The sequence below is a fragment of the Dermochelys coriacea genome, chromosome 1, assembly GCF_009764565.3.
Source record: "Dermochelys coriacea isolate rDerCor1 chromosome 1, rDerCor1.pri.v4, whole genome shotgun sequence".
NCBI classification, from domain to species: Eukaryota; Metazoa; Chordata; order Testudines; family Dermochelyidae; genus Dermochelys; species Dermochelys coriacea.
The window spans coordinates 258,681,500-258,707,201 of NC_050068.2; the positions used below are offsets into that span (position 1 = coordinate 258,681,500).

At 49.3% G+C, this 25,702-nt stretch overlaps 1 protein-coding gene across 1 annotated transcript in view; it reads left to right on the top strand.

The window, feature by feature from the left end:
- Positions 1–2,140: 2,140 nt before the first annotated feature.
- The window catches only part of MICALL1 (MICAL like 1), a 29,846-nt gene continuing 6,284 nt past the window's right edge, over positions 2,141–25,702 (top strand). The window contains 10 exon segments of the mRNA XM_038403356.2: positions 2,141–2,286; positions 11,622–11,670; positions 15,719–15,860; positions 17,081–17,184; positions 19,588–19,724; positions 20,954–21,549; positions 22,095–22,114; positions 22,116–22,159; positions 24,155–24,519; positions 24,833–25,311. Coding sequence (XP_038259284.1) covers positions 2,141–2,286; positions 11,622–11,670; positions 15,719–15,860; positions 17,081–17,184; positions 19,588–19,724; positions 20,954–21,549; positions 22,095–22,114; positions 22,116–22,159; positions 24,155–24,519; positions 24,833–25,311 — 2,082 coding nt within the window.

Sequence of the window (25,702 nt, forward strand, 5' to 3'; positions counted from 1 at the left end):
GTGAGAAGCACTACAGAAACGCAGCCTATGATTAAACTCTGCCCCTGGATTTTTGTTCACCCCGTCTGTGGAGAATGGGCAATGAAATATTTCTAGCACACTGGAAAGCATTGGAGGCAGCACACAGAGCCAGCTCCAACAGATTGTTAAAGGAATTGTGGCTTGCAGTGGTATGCTTTATTAATACTAGGTTGAGACAAAAACATGCTCAATCAGGACATTCCATTCTTAGGTAGCAAATGCCTAGAGAGTTGGAAGAACAGGCCCGAAGCGTGGAGGAGGCAGGGCTAGTAGCTGTCTAGGGCAGCAAAATGTTTAATAACTGGCTGGCTGGTTGCAGCCCAGTAAGAGTGTGGGAGTTCAGGAGAGTTACTGGTTTGCTTATGGCAGCAGAATGTTTCAGGCCCTGTGAGATGTGCAAGGGAGGCACATAATATATCCTGGATTTCCAAGCCACCCCCTCTCCTCTCCCGCCCTTGGCGCCAAACGCACCACAATATCCCTATTGTTTAGCCAGAGCGCCTGTTACACAAAATCCTGCTGTTCTCTCCAGCTGCCCTAGGGAAGGAGCTCAAATTAGGCCATCCCTGCCAGGCTCCTGAGTAATGGATGCAGCCCATTTTTCTCCCCTGGGTTAGTAAGTGTGAAGGGAAAGAACTGCATAGAACAGCACCAACAAAGCACAGGCCCTACCGCACCCAATCTGAGTCACACCCCACTCCAGACTCATCCATCTAACCAGTTTCTGATTTGCTTTCCAGCATCCCCTGATAATGTACACACCACACCTGCTATCAGATACCCAGGCACAGGGTTTTAACTGACACTGTAAACTCCCTGGGTTGGGCCTGTGACTTTATTATCTGGTAAGCACCATGCATACCTATGGGGCTGTATACAGAGGGTAAATAAAATATTATTCTCAGTATTGTCCTCATCCTCAAAGGAAACCTGCACAACACTTTCAAAAGACGAGCCTGGGAGCTTAAATTCATTACTCTGCTAGACACTAAAAATCATGGACTGAACAGAGACACTGGATTTATGGTTTATTACAACAATCTGGAGTCTGGTGCCTGAAATAAATCTGTTAAATCTTTAAAGTGCCACTGGACTCCTCCTTGTTTTTGTGGATACAGACTAACAGGGCTACCCCCTGATATATTTCAGGGTAGCAGCCGTGTGAGTCTGTATTCGCAAAAAGAAAAGGAGGACTTGTGGCATCTTAGAGACTAACAAATTGATTTGAGCAGAAGCTTCCGCGAGCTACAGCTCACTTCAGCGGATTTGCTCAAATCAATTTGTTAGTCTCTAAGGTGCCACAAGGCCTCCTTTTCTTTTTGCGAATACAGACGCACACGGCTGCTACTCTGAAACCCACTATACTTATATGCTGCACGTAGCTGAGCGGCTGCAGGCGGGGAGAACCTTTCTCAGCCCTAAGAGCTCCCTGCAGCTCCAAAGCGTGCCTCTCCCACCAACAGAAATTGTGTCCATAAAAGCTATTGTCTCACCCACCTTCCTTTTGGCTCTATTATTATTCTCAGTGTCAGGAGAGCTGGAAGCCCTCCGTGGCTAATAGCAGGCAGTCAGGGAGCCGCTTGGCACATCCCCCCCATGGCATGTTGCGAGACCCCCGGCGTGCTCAGACAGCGGACATGCCCAGGGCCAGTGGACACGAGGTACCGGGTGGCAAGGTGGGACACTCCCCCTCGTCCCGGGCTCTGCCGAGCACCCGGGCCCTGCGCCATGGCCGGTGCTAGGCTGGGACCCTCCCCGCCGCGGCTCGGGCCGAGGCAGAGCCGGGCTGCGGGGCTGGGCGGAGGAGCGGCGGGGACAGGTCTGAGCAGAGCCCGGCGCGGGGAGGGAGGCGCAGCCGGCGCCCGCAGGGGGTAAGAGGGAGCCGCGAGCCGCGGCGGGGCACGGGGCGCAGCGGGGCCGCGGCACCGGAGCCCGGCGATCCCCGCCCCGCAGGCGGAGCCCCCTGTCCGCCGGGGCCGAGCGCAGGGACAGGAGCCCGCAGGCCGCTCCCGGCAGCCGCCCAGGCCCGAACCGCCGCCCCGGGCCGGAGAGCGCGGAGCCCTGCCCGCCCCATGCGGCTCCCCCCGGCGGCGGCGCCCTGACCTCCGGATCTGCCCCGATGTCGGGTCCCCGGGGCGCCCTGCAGGCCTGGTGCCGCCGCCAGTGCGAGGGCTACCCCGGCGTGGAGATCCGCGACCTCAGCAGCTCCTTCCGCGACGGCCTGGCCTTCTGCGCTATCCTGCACCGCCACCGGCCCGACCTGCTGTGAGTACCGGGGCGGGAGCGGCACCAGGCCCAGCAGCGCCGGGCTCGCCTGAGCCCCGAGCCGGCCCCTCCACGGGGCGGGGAACCCTGAGGGACTGGGGGGACCCTGGGACAGACGGGTAGGGCCCCCGAGAAACGCCCTGGGCTAGAGGAAAAGGGGCCCAGGGCCCCCCAGCTCCATGGGGCAGAGGCACCGGGGAGCCATCCTCATACCCGGGCTATAGGGGCGGTGTCCCTGACACCCGGATGTGTAGGGAGCTCTGGGACCCCCCCTGCCTCTGGGGTTTACAAAGGGCCTTGACGGCGTGTCTTTTAGGCCTGGGATTTAAGGAGAGTAGGGGGAGCAGGGGCAGGGCGAGGAGCGGGGTGGGATGCTTGGAGCCTGGCTCCTGGGTGTTTGTGTGTGGGAGCACCTTTAAAGCATTTCCTGGACTGTAAATGTGATTCTTTCACATTTATTGCATCTGAACAGCCGCATCCCTTGGAATTTAATACTAATAATACATTACATGTGTCTAAGGTCTTTAATGCATGGATCCGATAAACATTTTATCAACCCCATGAATTAAGCTTTGAGTATCTGTTAATTATTACCCACGTTCTACAGAGGGAGAAACTGAGGCACAGAGAGGTTATGTGACTTGCCCACGTTATCCAGTCAGAGTTGGGAATAGAACGCAGAATTCTTGATTCCCAGTCCCTTGTGCTTATCACAGGACAAATTACTCTCTTATTTGAAAAAATAAATAAAAATAAAAACGAGGCTTGGGGAAGGAGCCCTAACCCCCATCTCTGGAACTGTCACTATCAAATCCTTCAGGATAGTCTGACCAGGACAGTAGGAAGTAAATGGGAAGTGATGTTCCTAATACCATCCCATATCCTGTCCTTCCCAAAATGGGCCTAGACAGTATTACTGCAGCTTGTGTCTGATAGCCAACAGAATAGTGCATAAGGCATTTTTGCATTTATTTTGAAAATTTCCAGTGCTATCTCAGTCAATAAGATTCTTCCTTTCCAGCAACTGTTTATAGATGCAGAGCATGTATGGACAAAGCACTGGAAAATATGCTGTAGGAAATGATCCTGCATTGGCCAGGAATGAGGGATGGACAACTGTTACCTAACAAGTGTCCTTCCTAGGCTCCTGTGATTCTGTATGTATGCATATTTTTCAGTGGAGGAGGGTTGTGTGCTGATTCAGCTTCTTCCTGGCCTGATTAAGTGCCAGGGAGGAGGGCATGCTGCTTCAGTGGGGGACTTTCTGATCTTGGGTTAGGGAAGTGCCAGGTGCAGGCTTAACTAGTATAATGCTGCGCTGAACACCAGAAACAAGTGGTGATGACAGTGGAAAATAGCCACTAGGGCTTCCCATCATGCTACTGGCTTGGAATTTTGTATTCTCAGTCTGCACTCCTTTTGCAGGAGGCTCTTGGGTAGAAGGGGGTGGACTGTCAGATTAATGAGAGCGACAGAGACAGGTGAGTTTGGGAATGGTGTTGCTGGGGTGATGCTCTCCTCCTGGAGAAACCATATAGCCAGATAGGCAGCTGAGATGATTTCCACTCCTCCCCCAAGTTGCATGCTGTGGCCAGCTCAGAAATCCACCACCTGTCTGTTCCAGTCTTTGCTGCGACTAGTGATCTGATGCTCTCCCCTTACCCCCAGTGTACACATTTCGTCTCACCCATAGGCAAGTCTCTTAAATCTGGTTTCAGAGTAGCAGCCGTGTTAGTCTGTATTCGCAAAAAGAAAAGGAGTACTTGTGGCACCTTAGAGACTAACAAATTTATTTGAGCATAAGCTTTCGTGAGCTACAGCTCACTTCATCGGATGCATTTCCTTTTCTCTTAAATCTGACATACAGCAGTGCATGTTCCTTCCACAACCAAGGCATTTTTCTTACCACCCCAGCTGAGGTTGCTTAGCACAATAGACTCCTCTTTTGTTTAGGTGCCCTCTGGACAGCCTTCTATTCCAATAAAGATTGCTACCCAATTAACAGGAGACACTGTTTTAATATTAATGTGGCTGAGGAGCTGCAGCACACATCCTATTACAGAACGGGCCCATGTAGTTAGGAGAAGGCACATGGGCGACAGGTATAATAGGCCCCTGGCGCTGCTGCGGCTGCTGGACCCCCAGTTGCGGGGTTTTGGGGGGAATTTTTTGATTTATTATGCCCCGTGCAGGTTCCGGGGTGGCTGAGGAGGCAGTATGTGTTATCCAGCTCCCTGGGTTCATCAGTAATCTCCCTGGATCTGGCCAATGGGGGGGGAAGTGGCGCTTGGGCCTCTGGCCAGCTCGGGGCTCCTCTGGCTGACGGGGGGCTGCACTCGGGATGCCTCCAGGTGTGTGGGGGGTGTCTCAGGGCTCCGGCTGCGGGGGTGGGAGGTGCGGGCAGAAGGGGCGGAGCTGGGGCTAGCGCCCCTGAAGGGGGGCTCTATCCACCACCCATGAGAAGGCGCTATCTGAACAGGTGGGCTAGAGATCAAGTCTATTGCCTGCCTATTGCAGGAGTCACCTGCACAATGCTCACCATGGGTCACTAGTGTGGAAGACGCAAACTAAAACAGGGATGAGTAGCAATTCATACCTTTTTTATTTTTGCATTTATCTTGGCAATTGAGGGGCTGAAAAGCAAACCAACAAGGCCAGCATGAAAGTGAGATCCCCAAAACCCTATAGTAAGCACCCCAAAGTCATCTGAAGGCTTCCTCATTAAGTGGAATTTCCATCCCCTTAAGCAGCAGTCATTGCTCTTAAATATCAGTGGGCTCAAATCTGTTCCCTGGCAGATGTCCTAACTAAGAGCATCTCAGTTAAGTGGAGTGAACTGTATTGTAAAGACAGACCTAGAGCCTTACAAGGACATAGCATGTTAAGGAAGGATTTTTCAAGGGGTGGTCAAAGGGTGAGTGTCATCTCATCTGATTTCAGCTGCTTCAGCATGTCTTGATTTGGAAACTCAAGGATATGAAGTAATAAATCTCTCAGACAGCGGAGCAAAAGCATTCCCCCTGTTCTTCTAAATTGTATTTATAAAGCACCTTCAATCCTCTTGGTAATAGGATCTGGCTGGTAATTGTGAATAGCCTTCTACTACAGTTGAACGGGCTTCCAACGTGATGGGCCATTCCACCCGCTTTCAGACAACTGCTGCTGCTGCTCATGCCGATTGCAATGGTGTGAACCCAAGAGACCCTGAAGTTCTGGATACACATGCATTCATATGCTAACACGTTCCAGCTCCATCAGGGTGTGAAACAGCATATGCATGCAGCGGCTGTGCTGAGGTGGATGGCGCTCAGTCATAGAACTCACTCCTGTGTAATAATGCTAACCCAGCACTCTGCTCCTTAGGGTTTCTCCTTGTTCTAGATTTCAGAGTAGCAGCCGTGTTAGTCTGTATTCGCAAAAAGAAAAGGAGTACTTGTGGCACCTTAGAGACTAACAAATTTATTAGAGCATAAGCTTTCGTGAGCTACAGCTCACTTCATCGGATGCATTTGGTGGAAAAAACAGAGGAGAGATTTATATACACACACACAGAGAACATGAAACAATGGGTTTATCATACACACTGTAAGGAGAGTGATCACTTAAGATAAGCCATCACCAACAGCAGGGGGGGGAAGGAGGAAAACCTTTCATGGTGACAAGCAGGTAGGCTAATTCCAGCAGTTAACAAGAATATCAGAGGAACAGTGGGGGGTGGGGTGGGAGGGAGAAATACCATGGGGAAATAGTTTTACTTTGTGTAATGACTCATCCATTCCCAGTCTCTATTCAAGCCTAAGTTAATTGTATCCAGTTTGCAAATTAATTCCAATTCAGCAGTCTCTCGTTGGAGTCTGTTTTTGAAGCTTTTTTGTTGAAGTATAGCCACTCTTAGGTCTGTGATCGAGTGACCAGAGAGATTGAAGTGTTCTCCAACTGGTTTTTGAATGTTATAATTCTTGACGTCTGATTTGTGTCCATTCATTCTTTTACGTAGAGACTGTCCAGTTTGGCCAATGTACATGGCAGAGGGGCATTGCTGGCACACGATGGCATATATCACATTGGTAGATGCACAGGTGAACGAGCCTCTGATGGTGTGGCTGATGTGATTAGGCCCTATGATGGTATCCCCTGAATAGATATGTGGACAGAGTTGGCAACGGGCTTTGTTGCAAGGATAGGTTCCTGGGTTAGTGATTCTGTTGTGTGGTGTGTGGTTGCTGGTGAGTATTTGCTTCAGATTGGGGGGCTGTCTGTAAGCAAGGACTGGTCTGTCTCCCAAGATCTGTGAGAGTGATGGGTCGTCCTTCAGGATAGGTTGTAGATCCTTGATGATGCGTTGGAGAGGTTTTAGTTGGGGGCTGAAGGTGATGGCTAGTGGAGTTCTGTTGTTTTCTTTGTTGGGCCTGTCCTGTAGTAGGTGACTTCTGGGTACTCTTCTGGCTCTGTCAATCTGTTTCTTCACTTCAGCAGGTGGGTATGTACATTGGCCAAACTGGACAGTCTCTACGTAAAAGAATGAATGGACACAAATCAGACGTCAAGAATTATAACATTCAAAAACCAGTTGGAGAACACTTCAATCTCTCTGGTCACTCGATCACAGACCTAAGAGTGGCTATACTTCAACAAAAAAGCTTCAAAAACAGACTCCAACGAGAGACTGCTGAATTGGAATTAATTTGCAAACTGGATACAATTAACTTAGGCTTGAATAGAGACTGGGAATGGATGAGTCATTACACAAAGTAAAACTATTTCCCCATGGTATTTCTCCCTCCCACCCCACCCCCCACTGTTCCTCTGATATTCTTGTTAACTGCTGGAATTAGCCTACCTGCTTGTCACCATGAAAGGTTTTCCTCCTTCCCCCCCCTGCTGTTGGTGATGGCTTATCTTAAGTGATCACTCTCCTTACAGTGTGTATGATAAACCCATTGTTTCATGTTCTCTGTGTGTGTGTATATAAATCTCTCCTCTGTTTTTTCCACCAAATGCATCCGATGAAGTGAGCTGTAGCTCACGAAAGCTTATGCTCTAATAAATTTGTTAGTCTCTAAGGTGCCACAAGTACTCCTTTTCTCCTTGTTCTAGAGTGTCTCAGTTTGTGCCTCTCCTATTTATCTATCAGTTATGTGTAAAGCATCGAGCCTGTCTCTTATCTGGATGCTCTTGCTGCATGGGGTGTCTGAGTGTTCAGCCCAGAACAGCTGCTGTACCCCCAGGTGAGATGTACTTGTCTTGACAAGTTCTTCCCCTTCACCTCCAAGCTGTTGGGAAGAGGGGTGTGATGCCTTTTCATGAAATTATGCAGAGACCATAGCCTGTCTTTTGCCATTGTTGAAATTAAAGCTAGTTTCCATGCTTGCTCTCCTAAGTCCACTCAAACAAGTCCAATTAATTTGAAATTCCACAGGTGGGATCTTATTGCTGGGTGTAGATACACTATCCTGGAAAGCTTCAGGCAAATGGGACAATACTTTTGGAAGCAAGGAGAGGCTAAAAAAAGCAATGAGAGCTGCAAGTGCTCAGCACGTTTAGAATCTGGCCCAAGGTAGCTCAAGTTGGGCACCCAAACAGAGGGGTGTTAAAAAGATGAGCCTAAGCAATTTGCTGCTGGGGTACTGTGGTCTCTGGGGCTAGGCACAGGACTGTGAGCCTGCAGATGTGGGTTCTAATTCTGGTTTTGACCCTCACTGGTTTTGTGACCTTGGGCAAGTCACTCAGTTTCTCTGTGCCTGTTTTCCCCATCTGTAAAATGAGCAACAAAGGTCAGTCTCCTGGCTGAGACCTGTACTGAGATTCTGAAAATTTTAGTTCAGTTTGTGGCTTTGCCACAGACTGTGAGTGTGACCTTGGGCAAGACACTTAACTTCTTTTTCCCCATCTGTAAGACTAGAATAATATATCCAGCCCTACTTCACAGGGGGCTGAGGGGATTAATTAGCTAATGCTTGGTCAGTGCTTTGAAAATCTAAAGCAGAATGTAAGTATTTAGTGGGCTTCCCTTGCAGCTTGGTGAAGCAGGAAGCAGCTATGTATGTGGGAGAATGAACATCTCTTCGCATTTCCTTGCACTGCTGCCTTGTATGGAGCCTGTGGAGGGAGACTTTCAGGGTATAGACACTGAAAGAATAGGACAATGTCTGGCCTCGGCATTTTTGGTGGAGAGAGAGAAGTAGATGTACGCTGAAAACGAGAGGAGAAGGAGGGACACACCATAGCAACATCAGATCTGAAATATTTAGTCTGCTTCGAGTCATCGGTTCAAATCCCGGCAGGGTCAGCTCAACTATTTCTATTTGAGAGAGGTAGATTTCTATGCAGTATGCTGTGTGGATTTTTCAGGCAGGGTCTTAAAAGCTGAAGTCCTCCCTGGTATGTGTGGCCATTAAAGAGACCACAATGTATTTTGGAAAAATACAGGAGTTTGCTCTAGTATTTGCTGTACAAAATGCCCCCTGCCTCCCAGTATTTTGTGGGCTTGTTGGCTGCTGTCTTAAACCACAGAGGCCACTACTGCTGCTGTATCTATGTAATTGGCAAAGTACTTTTGGATGAAAAATGCTATATCCATGGAAATTATGACTCCAAGTGTGTTCTGCTTTGTTGGGACTTGCTGAATCAGGGCAATCATGCTACTGGGATGTCTTCCAGGAAACTGATTTAATAATGAGGAATGGTAATACAGATGCTTCATCAGGACAAAAAGAAAAGGAGTACTTGTGGCACCTTAGAGACTAACAAATTTATTTGAGCATAAGCTTTCGTGAGCTACAGCTCACTTCGTCTGATGCACACAAACTATTCATCAGGACAGTATTCCCATGAATCAGGTATTATGGGACTGCCTTAGGCTGATGCCAAAGTAGTGATATGTATTTAGCGAGGTGCCAGATAGTTGTGAAATTATAAATTCTGGTATTTCAATCCAGGAGTCGCCAAATAAAGCTAAAGGGGTGTATTTTCCTGGAGGCTTATTGATCTGCAGCACCCAAATGCACTGGAAGGATGAAGTGAGCTGTAGCTCACGAAAGCTTATGCTCTAATAATTTTGTTAGTCTCTAAGGTGCCACAAGTACTCCTTTTCTTTTTTACACCAATCTGTGTTAGTTATTCCCTCCCTGGGTGCTGTTGTGTGCCCCAGGGAGCAGAACTTGGGCTCCTCAGGGCCATATTATGGAGCTCTGAAAGGAGTGTGAGGGACAGGAAAAGAGGGGGATGGGCTGAAACCTATCCACCATTTGTGTGCTACTTTCTCACCATGTAGATCTGAGGGAGGAGACCAAGTGGAGTATAGTGTTTGTGGAATTTATTCTCTACAATCAAAGTTGAGACCCTTCCACTCTGCCTTACTAGCAAAGCAGCTGGTGTCTTCACACTCCCAATCATTGGTAACGCTCATCATCATCTTCTTTCCACATGCACACCTCACCCACCCAAGCAGAATGGGCCTGTCTGAATAAAGTGGTTTTGGGTTGGCAGAAGAGATTAGGGATAGGGATGAAGATTATTTTGTATTTGGTCTGGCTTCAGATGCTCCTCATTGGCCAGTGCTATGGTTGCTACAAACTCCACCAAAACCAGTGCTCAGTTTCCAAGCCAATCATGTACACAAAGAAAGCTAGGAAATTCAAATGACAGTTATTATTTTTGAAAAGGGAGATACAAAGTTAACATACTCCAGTCAGCCTTCACTCTGGTCTCGTGTTACTTCTCTCGTGTTGCTGATCTTCTTGTTTTAAGAAAAACAGAACGAACAAAGAATTCCCAGACCAAAAAAGCCCTTTAGTTTGAGTTATGATCATAAATATTTATGGGGAAAACACCTGTACGGACCCTTGTCTTTAAAAATAAACCACACAGACAGCTGTGAGCCAGTAAATCCAAAGTTAAGGTTATGGATGATAGGAAAAAAAAAGGCCAAATATGAAAATGAAGAGTTAAAATACATCAAATAACCTTAACTCAGCCCTTGTATTCCCACATCCTCCCATTACAAGGTACAATGCTCAGCATACATGTGGGTGGGGATGGTGGTGTGTGTGGACACATCTGTATGTGCCACCTGCTTGACCAGGGTCTAGCCTCCAACTCCACTGGTCTTTGGTGAGAACAGCAACACCAATGTTTTGCTTCTGAGCAGAGGAAGTATATTCTTGCTGTGTCAGAGACTGTGACTGGGGTTTATTTCAGTCTCTCTCACAGATTTCCTGTGCAACCTTGGGAAAGTCACTGAGGGACTTTCTTCCATCCTTTCTCATGCTGGGAGTAGTCTTATTGGCTGTCTTTACATTAAGCTTTGTTGTGAAGCTAAACTGGGACAGTAATGATGAGGACATTTTGTTTTTAGTGTAGCCACAACCAGTAAGATTCCTCCTGGGTTAAAGTACTAAATATAAGTAAGAGTGGCCCATTCTGACCTTTAATTTCTGGGCTTGTGTCCTCATCTGTAAAATGGAGATGATACTTATCTACCTCACAGGTATGCTGTGATGCTGAGTTCATTGTTTAGTATAAAATGCTGAGATCATCAGCTAGACGGTGCTGTAACAAGCACAAAGTGATGCTGTCATTACACTTCATATGCACACCACAGACATATGCAACTCCTATCCTATATTTTCCTCACACCAGGTACTGGAAATCTTACAACCATTTTAACCCTTTACTCTCCACACTGGTTGGGCCTCCTCTGGCACAGGATATTTTAAACCCTTGCAGATAGGCTACATATATGCTTCACTGGCTATGATTTAAGTTGTCTGCAGCTGCATGTGAAATGCTAGAGTATGCTAGGGTTTAAAGTGTTCCCAGATGCCTAGATTCTTGTCTGAATCAGAAGGCATCCAGTGTTTAACATTTTAGCTAGCTGCAATACTGTATTTGATTGATCATCTGCGTCAGATGGGGGCGTAGGGTGTTGGGGAGATGAGGACAGAGTTGTTGTAGTCTGAGACACTTTTTCTGTATTTCTTCATGTTTGGGGTTTTTTTTGATACGTAATCTTAAATATTCTACTCTATCACAGTGGGGCTTCGATACTGGCTGAAGCCTTTAGGTGCTATTGGAATACAGATGATGATGATAAAGTCTGAATTTCCTGGCTTTCAGCCCTTGGTGTTTTTTCAAATAGCAAAATTCTCTTATGGTCTCTTGCCCTGTTTGCAGTCTTAAATCTACTTTCACAAAGGTTTTGTTTGTCTGGGAGTTTGGCTTTTTGTTGTTGAAATGCCCTTGTAATATTGGTTGTCCCTTGAACCTGTTTGTGGTGTCTTGCAGAGCCATTCCTCCCCTTTCTCATATCACCCCTCTGTGCTTTCTTGTTCCAGAGATTTTGATTCACTCTCCAAGGACAATGTCTACGAGAACAACCACCTGGTGAGTTCCCCTGATGCCCCCTTGCACTGAGGGGAAAAAGGGAATCATGGACGTGGGAAATAACATGATAGAGTACGCAGTGTTGGCATAATGTGCACTCGAGGGCTGAGGGATGTGGTGGCAGTCATCTGTACAAGGCTAGAAAAATCTGTTCACTCTGGATAAGGCAGAAGCTTACCTGGGTGAGTGAGGGGACCTAAAGTGTCTTCTTTCACACATTCTAAGCTTCCATTAAAGAAAATATAAGCTTCTAGTTTGTCGTTGCCAAGATAACTTTCCGAGTGGGAAACCAATGTGATGGCATCTTGACAGCTCCATTGTTTCTGCTGTTCTGAACTTTGCCAAACAGCTCAAGATTGAAGCTAACCAGAGTCCAGTTAGTTTCACAGCTGCTGTTCCCAACCTCATGGGCAGCAGTGCAGCTGTCTAGATTCATGTCAGCTTCACAGCGCTCCTTGGAAAAGCTAGCATTTGCAGTAGAGGCAGGCACTGGAGTTAGTGACAGGGGAGGAAGGCCCAAAAACCAGAGGCTGGGAGTAGAGTAGAAGATCAGTGACCACAGGAGGTCATCTAGTCCAACCCCCTGCTCAAAGCAGGACCAATCCCCAATTTTTGCCCCAGATCCCTAAATGGCCCCCTCGAGGATTGAACTCACAACCCACATCTTCCCTGTCTTCCTTGCAACAGCCAGGAGGCATGGGTTGTCTTAAATTAGTGGAGACCCTACTCCTTCACAGCAGCCAAGAGGCTTTGGAGGAGAAAGAAGAGAGAGAAAGCTCCTGTCTCTCCGCAGCTAAAGGTATGGCAGAGCAGGAGCTTCACATCTATCAGACACTAGCCAGAGGCTGATATAAAAGATGGAGCCCCTGAGCATGGTCTAGGGACAGCATCCTCATACTTCCCAGCTGGTTGCAGGAGAGCTGGGTTTCTCACCAGGATGGACTTTCATGTCTTGACAAGTAAACGACTGGTAGATGTTTTCAAGTTTTGTTTGATGGGATGCACAGTAAAGGTGCTAGATACACACAAACCACAACTCCTAGTGAAGTATCACGCTTGAGGAAGGAGCGGTTCCTGGGGATTGGTGGCCCAAAGGGCAGTATGATCCTAGGGAAGGGACATTCCTGAGGCCAGCACAGTTTCTAGTGAAATGATGGTCCCAGAAGTGGTGTGGTGCCAGGTAGAGCCATTGCTCTAGGAGAAGCCATGATCCCAGGAGTGCCCTCCATGGAACAGGACTGAATATGGTGTCCTGGGGATGATAGTGTTTCAGTGAAGCAGTGTTCCCTCACCGCCCCATCACCTCCAGCAAGCCCCACTGTTTGGTGCTCACTGGGGTTGGAGAAATATGCTTATTTGTTCCCCTTTGGCCTGAGAGGTTAGTGGTGGAATGTGCTTGGATCTCCTTGTGGCTACCAAGTGAGTGTAAACAGGAATCCAGTGAGAATGGAATGGTGAGATTGTCTGAAAATATCTGACATGGGAGAGAGCTGGAAAGACAAGGAGCCATGGAACATAGGCATCACCAGGGCTCATGGAAGGCTTGGGTTCAAAAGAAAACAAGTCAGAGGAGCAGCTGACTCCCATGAACTGAGCTACAACATTGAGGGTTCATTCAATCTCAGAGCTTCCCATACACTATGCTCCCACAATGGGATTCTAGCCCTGCTGTCTTCCACAGTCAGTCTGCTTAGACCCTTAGCCCTTCTGCTGTTTGGCTCTGCCTGTAGAGTGTTTGTGAGCCCCTTTATGTTATCTCGGGGTTTGTTTTGCCAACCCTGGTTGAGACACTTGAATGGCAAAGTAGCAGTCCTCAGCAATCCTATCTCAGGGCAAAGATGCAGTTGGTCAGCTCCAGACATCTGGGCTGCTGCCAGAGAAGCAACAGCAAGCGCAGACATTTAGCTGCAGTGAGGGCAACACCTCCCTCTGCTGGGCAAGCTTTGGTGGCACCACAGAGCCCAACCATGTCCTAGATTCATAGATACTAAGGTCAGAAGGGACCATTCTGATCATCTAGTCCGACCTCCTGCACAGCACAGGCCACAGAATCTCACCCACACACTCCTACGAAAAACCTCACCTATGTCTGAGCTATTGAAGTCCTCAAATCATGGTTTAAAGACTTCAAGGAGCAGAGAAGCCTCCCTCAAGTCACCCATGCCCCATGCTACAGAGGAAGGCGAAAAACCTCCAGGGCCTCTCCAATGTCCTGTGCGCTGTGCCTCATTATTCCTGGCTGGCAGATGTCCTGTTTGACCACAAATTTATCTGTCCATGTAGGTACTTTATCTGCCCGCCATCCCAGTAGTATCTGCGCACTCTACACATATTAATGGATATATTCCCCATAACACTGCTGTGAATCAGGGCAGTATTGTTGTCCCCATTTCGCAGAGAGGGAATGGAACCCAGGCACACACAGATTCCGGGGCTTGCACAGGTCATACAGGCAGTCTCAGATGGGGCCAGGAATTGAACCCTCAGCCCCCATCCAGTGCCTTAACCACAAGATCATTCTTCTCTGGAGATGAGACTGGAATCTTGGCATGATTCCTAGTGGGGCAAGTGCCCACCTGGCTGAAACCACTGTCCCACGTAGTGCTACTGGGCCGTGTTATTGGTAGGATGGTCCCTGGAGACTGAACTTCTTGCTTTCTCCCCCCTCAGGTCATAACTCTGAGGAGACTTCCCGGAAAGAGTTGGGAACATGGTAGAACAAGCACATTGGGTGGTATAGCAGGGGTGAGAGGAGAGGGGAGGGGTGATGGCTGGAGGGTCACTGAGAAGAGAACAAGGGCACTTCCATCACTAACCATCCCTCCTTTTTGTTTCCTCTGATGTGCAAGTATGTCCATGAGCCTCCGTTTTCCACAGTGTGGATTTGATTTAAATCAAATTGATTTAAATCATGATTTAAATCACTAGTCAGGAAGACTCGATCTAATCATGGATTTCTACATAAAAGTGCATTCTTGTTGGTTATTATAACCTTAATACATATTCTTCACAACTCAGAGATAGATGTAGGTTTCATTTTTAGAAGGTACACATTATACATTTTTAAACAGTGATTTATTTTGAAAACTTTTCAGATTAGTTTTACAGCTATATCAGAAAATGAATGATTGTTTGGTTATTTCATTTACCATAAGTAATTGAAGCAGTTATTTATGACGTCATTGGGAGGTGAACTATCTCCCATTCAACAGGTTAATCATTAATATTTGGAGAATTTTCTTGCCATGCTGTACTAGGAGAAGAACATCACCAGACAGACATTTAAATTGTTTTATTTAACTAAAACAACAATGTTAAGTATTGTGGATATTTTTCTTCAACAGCAAACATAATATTTTAACAAAACAAGCATATGTCCCTTGCTTCTCACATTTATCTTCACACTACTTCTCCTTGTTCAGATCTATTCCACCCCCAACAATCTTCTATTCATTGAACTTTTTGAAACTTTTCACTTTTAGAGAGAGGTAAGGGATTGTCTGTGTGTACACAAATTTGCAGAGGGACAATAGGGTTGAGGTCTGTTATTTCTCTCCTCTACATGTTTAAAAACATTTTTGCTGTTAACAAGCATGTTATCTCTGGAGACACAAATCCACAGTTTGAGAACTGCAAAACTAAGCATCTCTGATGGTATCTTCTAGACTGAGCACTGAGTCCCATTGGGTAGATAGAAAGATTAACCTAAATAATCTGTACAGAAGCCCCTGGAATCCTATACAATTGGGTCCCTAATCCATGAACTATTGGAACTCATTTACAAAACTTTTCTTAAACATTACGTGAATATATTGTCTCATACTATAGAATTAGAATTTATAATCCCTTTTCCATGCTGAGATATCTTTGAGCTATAACATATCTTAATTAAAACTATCTTTAGATAGGTTTTTTCCTCAAAAAGCATTTTATCAAAAAAATCCGATTTTTTAAATTTTTTTTTAAAAAATCATTGCTTTTTATCCACCCTGGTTTTTCAGTGGGCTTCAGTTTTAACTCCTGTCCTCCCTCTCTGGAACTCTCACAGGCCTTTGAGTTGGCAGAGCGGGAGCTGGGGATCCCCGCCCTGCTAGATCCCAACGACATGGTCTCCATGAGGGTCCCCGATTGCCTCAGCATCATGACCTACGTGTCTCAGTATTACAACCATTTCACCAGCCCCAACCAAGGTGAGAGCTACGGCCTATCCTTCCAGCTTCTGTCCTGACCCTCTCTGTGTCATTTAAGGGAACTCAACCATGCTTTTGCAATCTCTCATTGTGACAGTGTCATCTGTCCCTCTCCACTCGGGTAGTGAGCTCATCACAGCTTCCTGTTTCCAACCTAGTGCTTCCTTTGCCAACCCAGTGCATTCCTGTGGAATGTGCCGCTTCAGGAAGTGACTGGGTGGGGGCGGGGGTGATTTGGCCTCCTTAAGTTAACAGAAAGTGTGCTTGAGTTAATCACTATTCTCATAGCCCAACAACAGCTGGGAGGGCAAGTAGGTCTCATGGCCAGGAAGTTGGTGAGGAGAGAGCACCCAGAACTTCCCTTGTTTCCAACTTCCTTTGGGGATAGACGTCGCCACTGCAGGTGCTGTTGTACTTCAGGGTGCCCTGGATGGTACTTGGCTCTCACTGGTCCCACTTGAACAGTGAACAAAGGCCAGGGGGAACTGGAGTGATAAGAAGCTTTGTGCCAGCTGCCCAACAGAGCATCTTTCCTGTAGGGAGCAGGGCTTCCCACTCATTCTTCCTAGCTCTACTCCCCTGATCTAACCCCCCAGCCCATTACAGCTTATAGTAAACCTCCTCCTGTCTAATACGCACACCAGCCCTTCTCAAGAGAGACCCTGTGTCCGATCTGAGGACTCCGTCCAGGTGTTAACAGACTACAGGTGCTCCCCTCCCTCCAGGTGTTAGTGAGTGTTAGCCCTGGTCATGGTAGGGGTTTTGTCATATCCTGTGGTCTGCACTCAGGAGCGTGAGCCCCAGGGGGCTGTAATAATACTTAGCACTTACCCAGTGCTTTGCAAGCTTTAAGCATTATCTAGCTGATCATCACAACACCCTGTGAGGTAGTTAAGTGGTGGTATCTCCATTTTACAGATGGCGAAACTGAGGCACAGAGGAGGTGAGTGATTTGCCCAGGGCCACAGAAGGGAGTCGTCAGAGCTGGGATTAGAATGCAGGGCTTCTTGATTATCAGTTTTGTGGCTAATCCATTAGCCCATTCCTCTCCCTCCTTCCTGGAACAGGTACTGAGGTGTAAAAAGTGGTGAGGTCCCATCCTGGGTCACAAGGCCAGATGATTTTTCTACACCATGTGCTTTGGATGAATCATCCACTCCTGTCGGTGGCTGATTCCCCTTTTTCTCAGATATTCTCTCTCTCTCTCTCTCTCTCTCCAGCCAGAGTCCCTCCGCCCATGAGGCACCCGGTTGCTGCCACATCACCCCCTCTGCCAGCTCCCAAGAAGCCCTTGCCTGCAGCAGAGAGCACCCCGGCACCACAGGTACCTCATCTATTGTAGCAAGGTTAACTTCATCTTTCATCTTTCTGTGCACTGTACTCATCACTGGAGCATCTGAGTGAGCATCTGGCACAATGAGAGGAATCCAAACAGACGGTCTGTTGCATTCTCATGGCGATTGGGGGAAGTCCCGGACGACTGGAAAAAGGTTAATGTAGTGCCCATCTTTAAAAAAGGGAAGGAGGAGGATCCAGGGAACTACAGGCCAGTCAGCCTCACCTCAGTCCCTGGGAAAATCATGGAGCAGGTCCTCAAGGAATCAATTCTGAAGCACTTGGAGAGGAAAGTGATCAGGAACAGTCAGCATGGATTCACCAAGGGCAAGTCATGCCTGACTAACCTAATTGCCTTTTATGATGAGATAACTGGCTCTGTGAATGAGGGGAGAGCAGTGGATGTGTTATTCCTTGACTTTAGCAAAGCTTTTGATACGGTCTCCCACAGTATTCCTGCCAGCAAGTTAAAGAAGTATGGGCTGGATGAATGGACTATAAGGTGGATAGAAAGCTGGCTAGATCATCGGGCTCAACGGGTAGTGATCAATGGCTCCATGTCTAGTTGGCAGCTGGTATCAAGAGAAGTGTCCCAAGGGTCAGTCCTGGGGCCGGTTTTGTTCAATATCTTCATTAATGATCTGGAGGATGGCGTGGATTGCACCCTCAGCAAGTTTGCAGATGACTCTAAACTGGGAGGAGAGGTAGATACGCTGGAGGGTAGGCATAGGATACAGAGGGACCTAGACAAATTAGAGGATTGGGCCAAAAGAAATCTGATAAGGTTCAACAAGGACAAGTGCAGAGTCCTGCACTTAGGACAGAAGAATCCCATGTATTGCTACAGACTAGGGACCGAATGGCTAGGCACCAGTTCTGCAGAAAAGGACCTAGGGGTTACAGTGGACGAGAAGCTGGATATGAGTCAACAATGTGCCCTTGTTGCCAAGAAGGCTAACGGCATTTTGGGCTGTATAAGTAGGGGCATTGCCAGCAGATTGAGGGATGTGATCATTCCCCTCTATTCGACATTGGTGAGGCCTCATCTGGAGTACTGTGTCCAGTTTTGGGCCCCACACTACAAGAAGGATGTGGAAAAATTGGAAAGAGTCCAGCGGAGGGCAACAAAAATGATAGGGGGCTGGAGCACATGACTTATGAGGAGAGGTTGAGGGAACTGGGATTGTTTAGTCTGCAGAAGAGAAGAGTGAGGAGGGATTTGATAGCTGCTTTCAACTACCTGAAAGGGGATTCCAAAGAGGAAGGATCTAAACTGTTCTCAGTGATAGCAGATGACAGAACAAGGAGTAATGGTCTCAAGTTGCAGTGAGGGAGGTTTAGGTTGGATGTTAGGAAAAACTTTTTCACTAGGAGGGTGGTGAAGCACTGGAATGGGTTACATAGGGAGGTGGTGGAATCTCCTTCCTTGGAGGTTTCCAAGGTCAGGCTTGACAAAGCCCTGGCTGGGATGATTTACTTGGGGATTGGTCCTGCTTTGAGCAGGGGATTGGACTAGATGACCTCCTGAGGTCCCTTCCAACCCTGATATTCTATGATTCTCTGGGTCATGAGAGTGAGTGAGTGTGTGTGTGTTTTGGTGTGTGTTTTGCTTTGTGGTGGATTACATTGGGAGAAGGGTCCAGCTTGAGGAATTCTCTCTCTCTGGAGGTCTTGGGAATTAAATGCTGCTCAACACCTTCTTCATTCAGTGAAGAGGGGGAAGAAAGTGCAGTGTGCAAGCAAGAGGGTTCTCTGAGAAGCAAAAGGTTCCTGTGTAACCCCAAGGCCCTTCCCTTTGGGGATGATGGAGTAAAGACACAGTCACTGGGATGGGTGTAGACAGGGGATTGCCCTTCCCTTCCCAACACTCTGCCTCAGGATTCAACAGCAGGCAGGGATGTCTCTTCCCTGGGATGGACTAGGGCTGTGACTGAAGCCCCTGAATTGGGTAGGGGTTAGAAATATCTGTTTCACCTCTTCCCCTCCTGGATAGGGCAATGGTTAGAAAGGGGGATGAGGATGTCCGTTCTGTGCTGGGACATGGCTCAGGGAGCCTTCCTGAGGATTGGGCTGGGAGATTGGGACAGCCCTTTCTCCGGGACTGGCATGGGGTGGGCTGCAACCTAAATGTGGGGGGTGAGATAATTGCTATTTCTTTATATTGTCCTGTTCTTCTGGGTGGGGTAACACCAAAGTTCAGCTGCTGAGCAGATCCCTCTTCTTTTACTGCAGTAGTGCCCGTGGCCCCAGTCAGGATTAGGACCCCGTTGTGCTGAGTGTGGTACAGACGCTTTGTAAAAGACAGTCCCTGCCCCAAAGAGCTTCCATTTGAAATACACTCTGTCTCGATAGCTGCCCCTCCAGTCTGCACTCTCCTTGTGTTCTGCCTCAGGATGATGTTGCCGAAGGCTTGGCGGAGCGATCCCAGCGCAACACACTCAGCAGCACCTGCGCAGCCTGCCACCAGCACGTCCACCTGGTTCAGCGCTACCTGGCCGATGGCAAACTGTACCACCGCCAGTGCTTCAGGTAAGCCACCCCCAGGCCCAGAGCAACCCTCCATCCCTGCCCCTCAACATAGGCAAACTGTACCACCGCCAGTGCTTTAGGTAAACCACCCCCAGGCGCAGAGCAACCCCCCAGCCCACCCCACCCCTCCCCTCAACACTGCAGGCAAACTGTACCACCACCTGTGCTTCAGGTAAACCACCCTGAGCCCCATATTAACCCCTCCCTGCCTGAGCTGACCTGTAGCCACAGCCAAGTGTTACCACCAGATTAATGTTGTTTGTGTGTGTCAGCACACTGACACTGAGGTGTTGGAACAGACCAATAGGCCAATCCAGGAGCCTGTCTGCAGCCGTGACTAATGACAGGAGCTTTTAGAGGAAGGCAAAACAAACTCTAATACATATCCCTGTGCAATACTGTCCGATGGTAGGAAGAGGATTTCTACCTGTTGCTGTCTCATACCCTGAAGACTGAGGATTGAGACCTTGGTAACTTTACCCTACATGTTGTATCTCCAAATGTTCTCTTTAGCAACTTCTCATTCTTTATTGACTGTTTTGAGTGATTCGCCTCAGTAATATCCTGCAGCCATGAGTTCCATGGGTTAATTGAGGTAAAAATAGCCTCTTTTCTCCATGTTCAAACTTTCTGCCTTTTAATTTCATTGCATCCTCCCTCAGTCTTGAGCTTATTTCTCTAGATTTCAGTGTAAACAATGGTAAACCAGATGTCACTACAAGAGCCCTGAGTGCCCTGGCACCTAATTAATCTTACAGCCACCAGTTGCACTGAAACCAACAGGAATCAACCAGCTCAGCTCTTGTGGCTGGAGTGGGCTTTTCTTTGTGGCTCTCATTGTACATAGTAAGGACATACCAGCCCGAGCAGGGCTAACTTCCTTATTCCTGATTTGTATTACGGTAGTGCCAAGAGAGCCCTGTTCAGACAAGGAGTGAGACAGGCTCTGCCCTGAATAGCTTATAGTCTAACTAGATATGGTAAAAGGTGAAAGAAAAGCGGATTATTATTCCCATTTTATAGACAATGGACAGAGGCAAAGAGAGATTGAGTGACTTGCCCAGGGAGTCTGTGGCAGAGTTGGGAACTGAACCCCGATCTCCCGAGTCCTAGTCTAGTGCACTAACCATATGGCCATCCTTCCTCCCTCCCTCAGCCTTTTAAATCTCCCCTCTTGTAGAAGGCCCTTTCCCCACCCTCTCAGGACAGTTTGTGTCTCTCGCTGGCAGATGTAAGGAATGTTCCAGCACACTACTCCCTGGATCCTACAAGCCTGGGCCAGAGTTGGGCACTTTCGTGTGCACCCAGCACCGGAGCAAACTGGGCCTGAGTGGGAGGACGGAGTGCAGGCCCAATCCTGACTTGCAGCACCTGGGTAAGAGGACTGAGGCTGGGGCAGCCACTGTGGGTGAGGATGTCCCCCGCTCGGAGGAGGAGGGGAAAGAGGACGGTATCCAAACATCCCTGGCAATTGCATCAAAGAGCCACCTACCAGGAGAGAAGGAGGCTGGTGCAGCGGAGAAGGGCCACGCGCCCAATGGAGGAGAGACAGCAGCGTCCCCTGTCCGTGCAGAGAACGAAACGCCCCATTCCGAGCCCTGCTCCCAAACTCCACCCAGGCCTCCTCTCCCCAGCAAACCACCAGTGCCCAGCCAGGACAAAGCCAGCCCAGTGGATGGACGGCTCAAGGACACTCGTCCCACCCCTGCCCCAAGGAGGGGCGCAGACGCAGCAGCCCCGTCACCACCAAGCTCTCACCCTGTCCCTCGGCCTAGATCCAACCTGCAGAGTGAGGCCTCTGAGCCAGTACCTGGCCTGGTGAACGGTAAGAAGGTGCAAGAATGGCATGTGGGGTGGTCCCCATTTCCCCATTGCAGTGCAGCTTACGCTCAGCAAAGCCTCTGTCCCCGATGAGGCTCAGAGATGCCCTTCCCCAGCCCCTCTCAAACTGACACCGCCAGATCTCTGATCGAACCTTGGTCTTGATCGCTGATCCTCAATCTGCCAGCTGTCCCCAGAAGGGGCAGAGTAGCGCAGATGGGTCTAGTGCCCTAGTGGTACTCAGTATTTGGGCCTGACATAGTGTCTCAATGGCGCGTTAACAGCCACTCTCCCCAGCGCTATTCCACAGCTTGCAGGAGTGAGGGCAGGTGCAGGGGGTGAGTTTTGGTTAACAAGATCACCCAGGCTGGAATCTGGCCTGCGTGCTGTGGCTGTCAGCCCTGTGCCAAGGGGGAAAATGCTGTGGGATCTGCAGAGAGCAGGAGCAGCCAGAAGACAACAGGAAATCCATCGAGCTTTTCATCTGCTTCCTAATGGCCTTTTGCTTTTCTTACCGTGTGTCCTGTATCTTTCTCATTGCCTGTCTAGGTAGGGTACCTGAACCCGGCCCCCCCAGTCCCCAAACCAAGAGGGAGACCCACCTCCTCAGATCGGTAGGTCCTTTGGCTTGCCCTGAAACCATATAGAACAGAAGGGATTGTGCGTGTGGTTAACTCATGACCTCTCCTTCCAGCCCCACCCTGCCCGGCTGATCAGCTGGCTGTGGGGAGGGAGGGCCTTGTGGCTAAGGTCTGGGGAGACCCCAGTTCTGTTCCGGGCTGGGACTCAGTGCAGGGCTAGAGCAGAGCTTCCCAGACATTTTACTGAGCCTACCCACCAATTCCATTTGGTCTCTTTTGCAACCCACCCACTGGGAGTGGGGGAGAATCATAGACCAGTTTCCTTTGCCGCCTCCTCACCCCACCGAGGGGGCACCAGCTACCCTCAGCAGCTCCATCTGCCCTTGCACCATGACCCTAATCCCAGCCCAGTGTGGAGGGGAGGCCTTGGCTGGAGAACATCCCGTTCCTCACACACTCTCCAATGGTGGCTCCTGTCCCGTGGGGCTGGACCCAACTCCCCACCCCAGATATTGCAATTTGTGGCTCGGGGTCGCAGTCCACCCTATCATGACAGAGGAGCAGCTGGGCCAAAGCTGAGTGGTGCTGAGACCGCATGCCTGGAGTGGGGAACTGGCCCCAGCCCTGTAGGACACAAGCTGCTGCTGTGGGATGAATGCAGGGCAGCTTTGCCCTCCAGCCACCCTCTTGGGGCCTCTCCTCTGCACTGGGCCCACAACCCATGTTGAACCTTCCTGCAATCCACTGTTTGGAAACCACTGGCCTAGAGCAAGTCCCTTCTCTCCTTGTGCCAGCCTTTCCCCATCTGTACCTGGGGGAGATAATGCAGTGTCTGCCATTCAGGAAGACTTGTAAAGCTCTTGGAGATCTTCAAGTGAAAGGGGCTGTGGAAAGGCAAACAACATATTTAGTACTCGTATCTCAATGTCTGAACTTTGGCCCGTTAACCTTTTACCCCCAATCGGGGATATTGCAGATTATGTATTTCTTACACCATCCGATCTTAAACGGAACTTGCACCCCTTGATAATCTGTATGTTATTCCCTGATAACCAGAAACTTCTATGCTTAAACTCTGTACTGTTCACTTTTTTAAACATCATCTTAATAACATTTTTTAAATTTGATTGATGTATTCAGGATTCCAAGCCACCCTGAATTGGCAACACCGAACAGCTGGAGAGGAGGAAATGCTTGGCTGCCTGGGGGAATGTTCCACTGGGGAACATTCCTGGGCGGGGGTTTCTGTTGTGTGCGTCTGGCTGTAATGGTGACACTTTGCATCTGTACAATGCTTTTGGTCTAAAGATCTCCAAGTGATTTGCAAAGGCTGGTCTGTATCATTGTCCCCATTTCAGAGAGAGAGAAACTGAGGCACATAACAAGTAAAAGCATCTCACCTGCTTCAGTGAGCAGTGGGGCAGTTGGGCACCTGTGACATTTTCTTGAATTGATTTTTGGCTGAATACTGATCCAGTGAACTGCCCCCACTGCATCCCCCTCCCCAACTCATTGTGTAAAGAGAAGTGACGCGTGCTGGGGGAGGGGCAATTCTCCAGCTCAGCCAGCATGCCCAAAGATCCCAATAAACAGCCCAGCTGGCTGGAGCCATTTGCTTATGATCTCCACGGCCCCCAGCCATTAGCAGCATGTCTGCTAAGCTGATTCGGTGAGAGATGGTTTAATCTTTCTTGCTGTGGTGTGAATGGGGGTTGGGAGACAGTCCTCATTTCCTGGGAATGGCCAATTAATATTGTTTGCCAGACAGTGAAATCAGGGCACAGATCTCTGGTTCCCAGCCTCATTAGTGAGGCTGGAAGGTTTGTGCTTCCCCAGCCTGTGAATCCACATGCCCAGTCATACCCTCAACCTGTCTCTGGGGTGAATGCTCTGCAGAGAGAAGGCAGGGGCAGCCTTAGCCTGACGTTTTCCCCCTTATGAGCAATGTCTTACCTGTCGTGAATTCTCTCTTCTATGCGTCCTCCTCATCCCCTCTCCCTCCCTGACCCCACTCTTCTCTTCATCTAGAGCGGGAGCTGCTGTGAGACCAAAGGACCCTCCATGGATTGCGTTGGTCCAGCCAGAGCCCAAGAGGAAGCCAGCTCCTCCCCCACCAGGCAACGGCCAGGAGACCCCCACGAGGGCTTCAGAGGAAGAGGAGGAGCAGGGGAAAGGGAGGGAAAGGGAGAGCAGATCTGCCAGCAGGGAGCCCAAAGCCTACAACCCCTTTGAGGAGGAGGAGGAGGAAGGTGCAACATCAAAGAGCACACCAAAGCAGGATCAGAGTGAGAGCACGACAAAACCCACTCATCCCTGGTACCGCATCACCCCCACCAGCAGCCCCAAGACAAAGAAACGTCCGGCTCCACGAGCACCCAGCGCCTCCCCCCTAGGTGAGTCCCTCCCACACACTTCTGTGCCCAGAACATCCTACGCAAAACTCCCGCCTCTATCCCCCTTGGACGCCAGGGATAGGCAGCCCCGGCGCTTTCACCTCTCCAGCAGGCAGGGCAAATCCTAATGTCTATGCCAGCTGGCAGGGGCTCTGTGCTACCAAATCCTTGCTTCTCACCCAGCCTCACAGGGTGGGGGTCTGAGGGGTCTCGCTCCGGAAGGTGCCTCTGGCAGCCTCCATCTGTGGCTGGTGTGTGTGTGGAGGTATTTGTTACTTCCCGTTCCTCTCTGACCTCTCTCTTTCCTTTGTAGTTCACCACCCTATCTCCAGGCTATCTCACTCAGAGCCATCCTCCTGCACCCCGTCACCTGCCCTCAGCCTTGAGAGCATCAACTCCGAGTGTTCAGCCAAGGCTGCTGGTGACCTGGATGAGGCTTCAGTGCCTAAGAGCTCCTCCGAACCCACAGTCCATGCGCCGGCTGCTTCCAAGATCTCCTGCGCAGACACTCCGCTCACCAGTGTCTCCTCCAGTGACAGCCCCGCAGCCCCAGCCAGCCTGTCCGCCAACTCCTCCTTCTCTTCCTCCAGTGAGCTGGCCAGCTCCAGTGGGGAGGCGCAGGGGGGAGCTCAACAGACCAGCAGGAGCTTTTCTGCCAGCAATTTAAAGACCAGCCCCAGCCAACTGCTCCCCAAACCTCCTGCCAGTGCTAGTCCCACACCCATCCTGTTGGCCTCAGACACGGGTGGAGGTGGCCCCAAGAATTCCCCATCGCCCAAGCCGCACCTGAAGGTAGGCTGGTGCATTTCTCCTAATCCTCCTTTTCTCCTACCCCTCCCCGTCCCTCATCACAACAATCATCCTATCCTCCAGGGAGGCCCAGAGGAGATGCCCTTCAGTGCCCTTTGGGAGGGGAAACCCACCCTTGCCAATAGGCCTCTGGCCTTGAGCTGCTCGCTGTTTTTCCACCTCTCCACCTGGAGACATCTCCACACTGGAGCTGAGGGTCAGGCTACCAGTCTCCAACACTCTGCTATCATATGGTGATGTCTTCACCCCAAAGCAGCTCTGGTGCCACCAAGTGATGAGGCTCTGTACTTTGGCTTTCAGTAGGAACATGCTGCTCTCAACCCATTTGTGCATCATTGTTGGCACAAAATGTGACCACCAAGAGCCAGGTCAG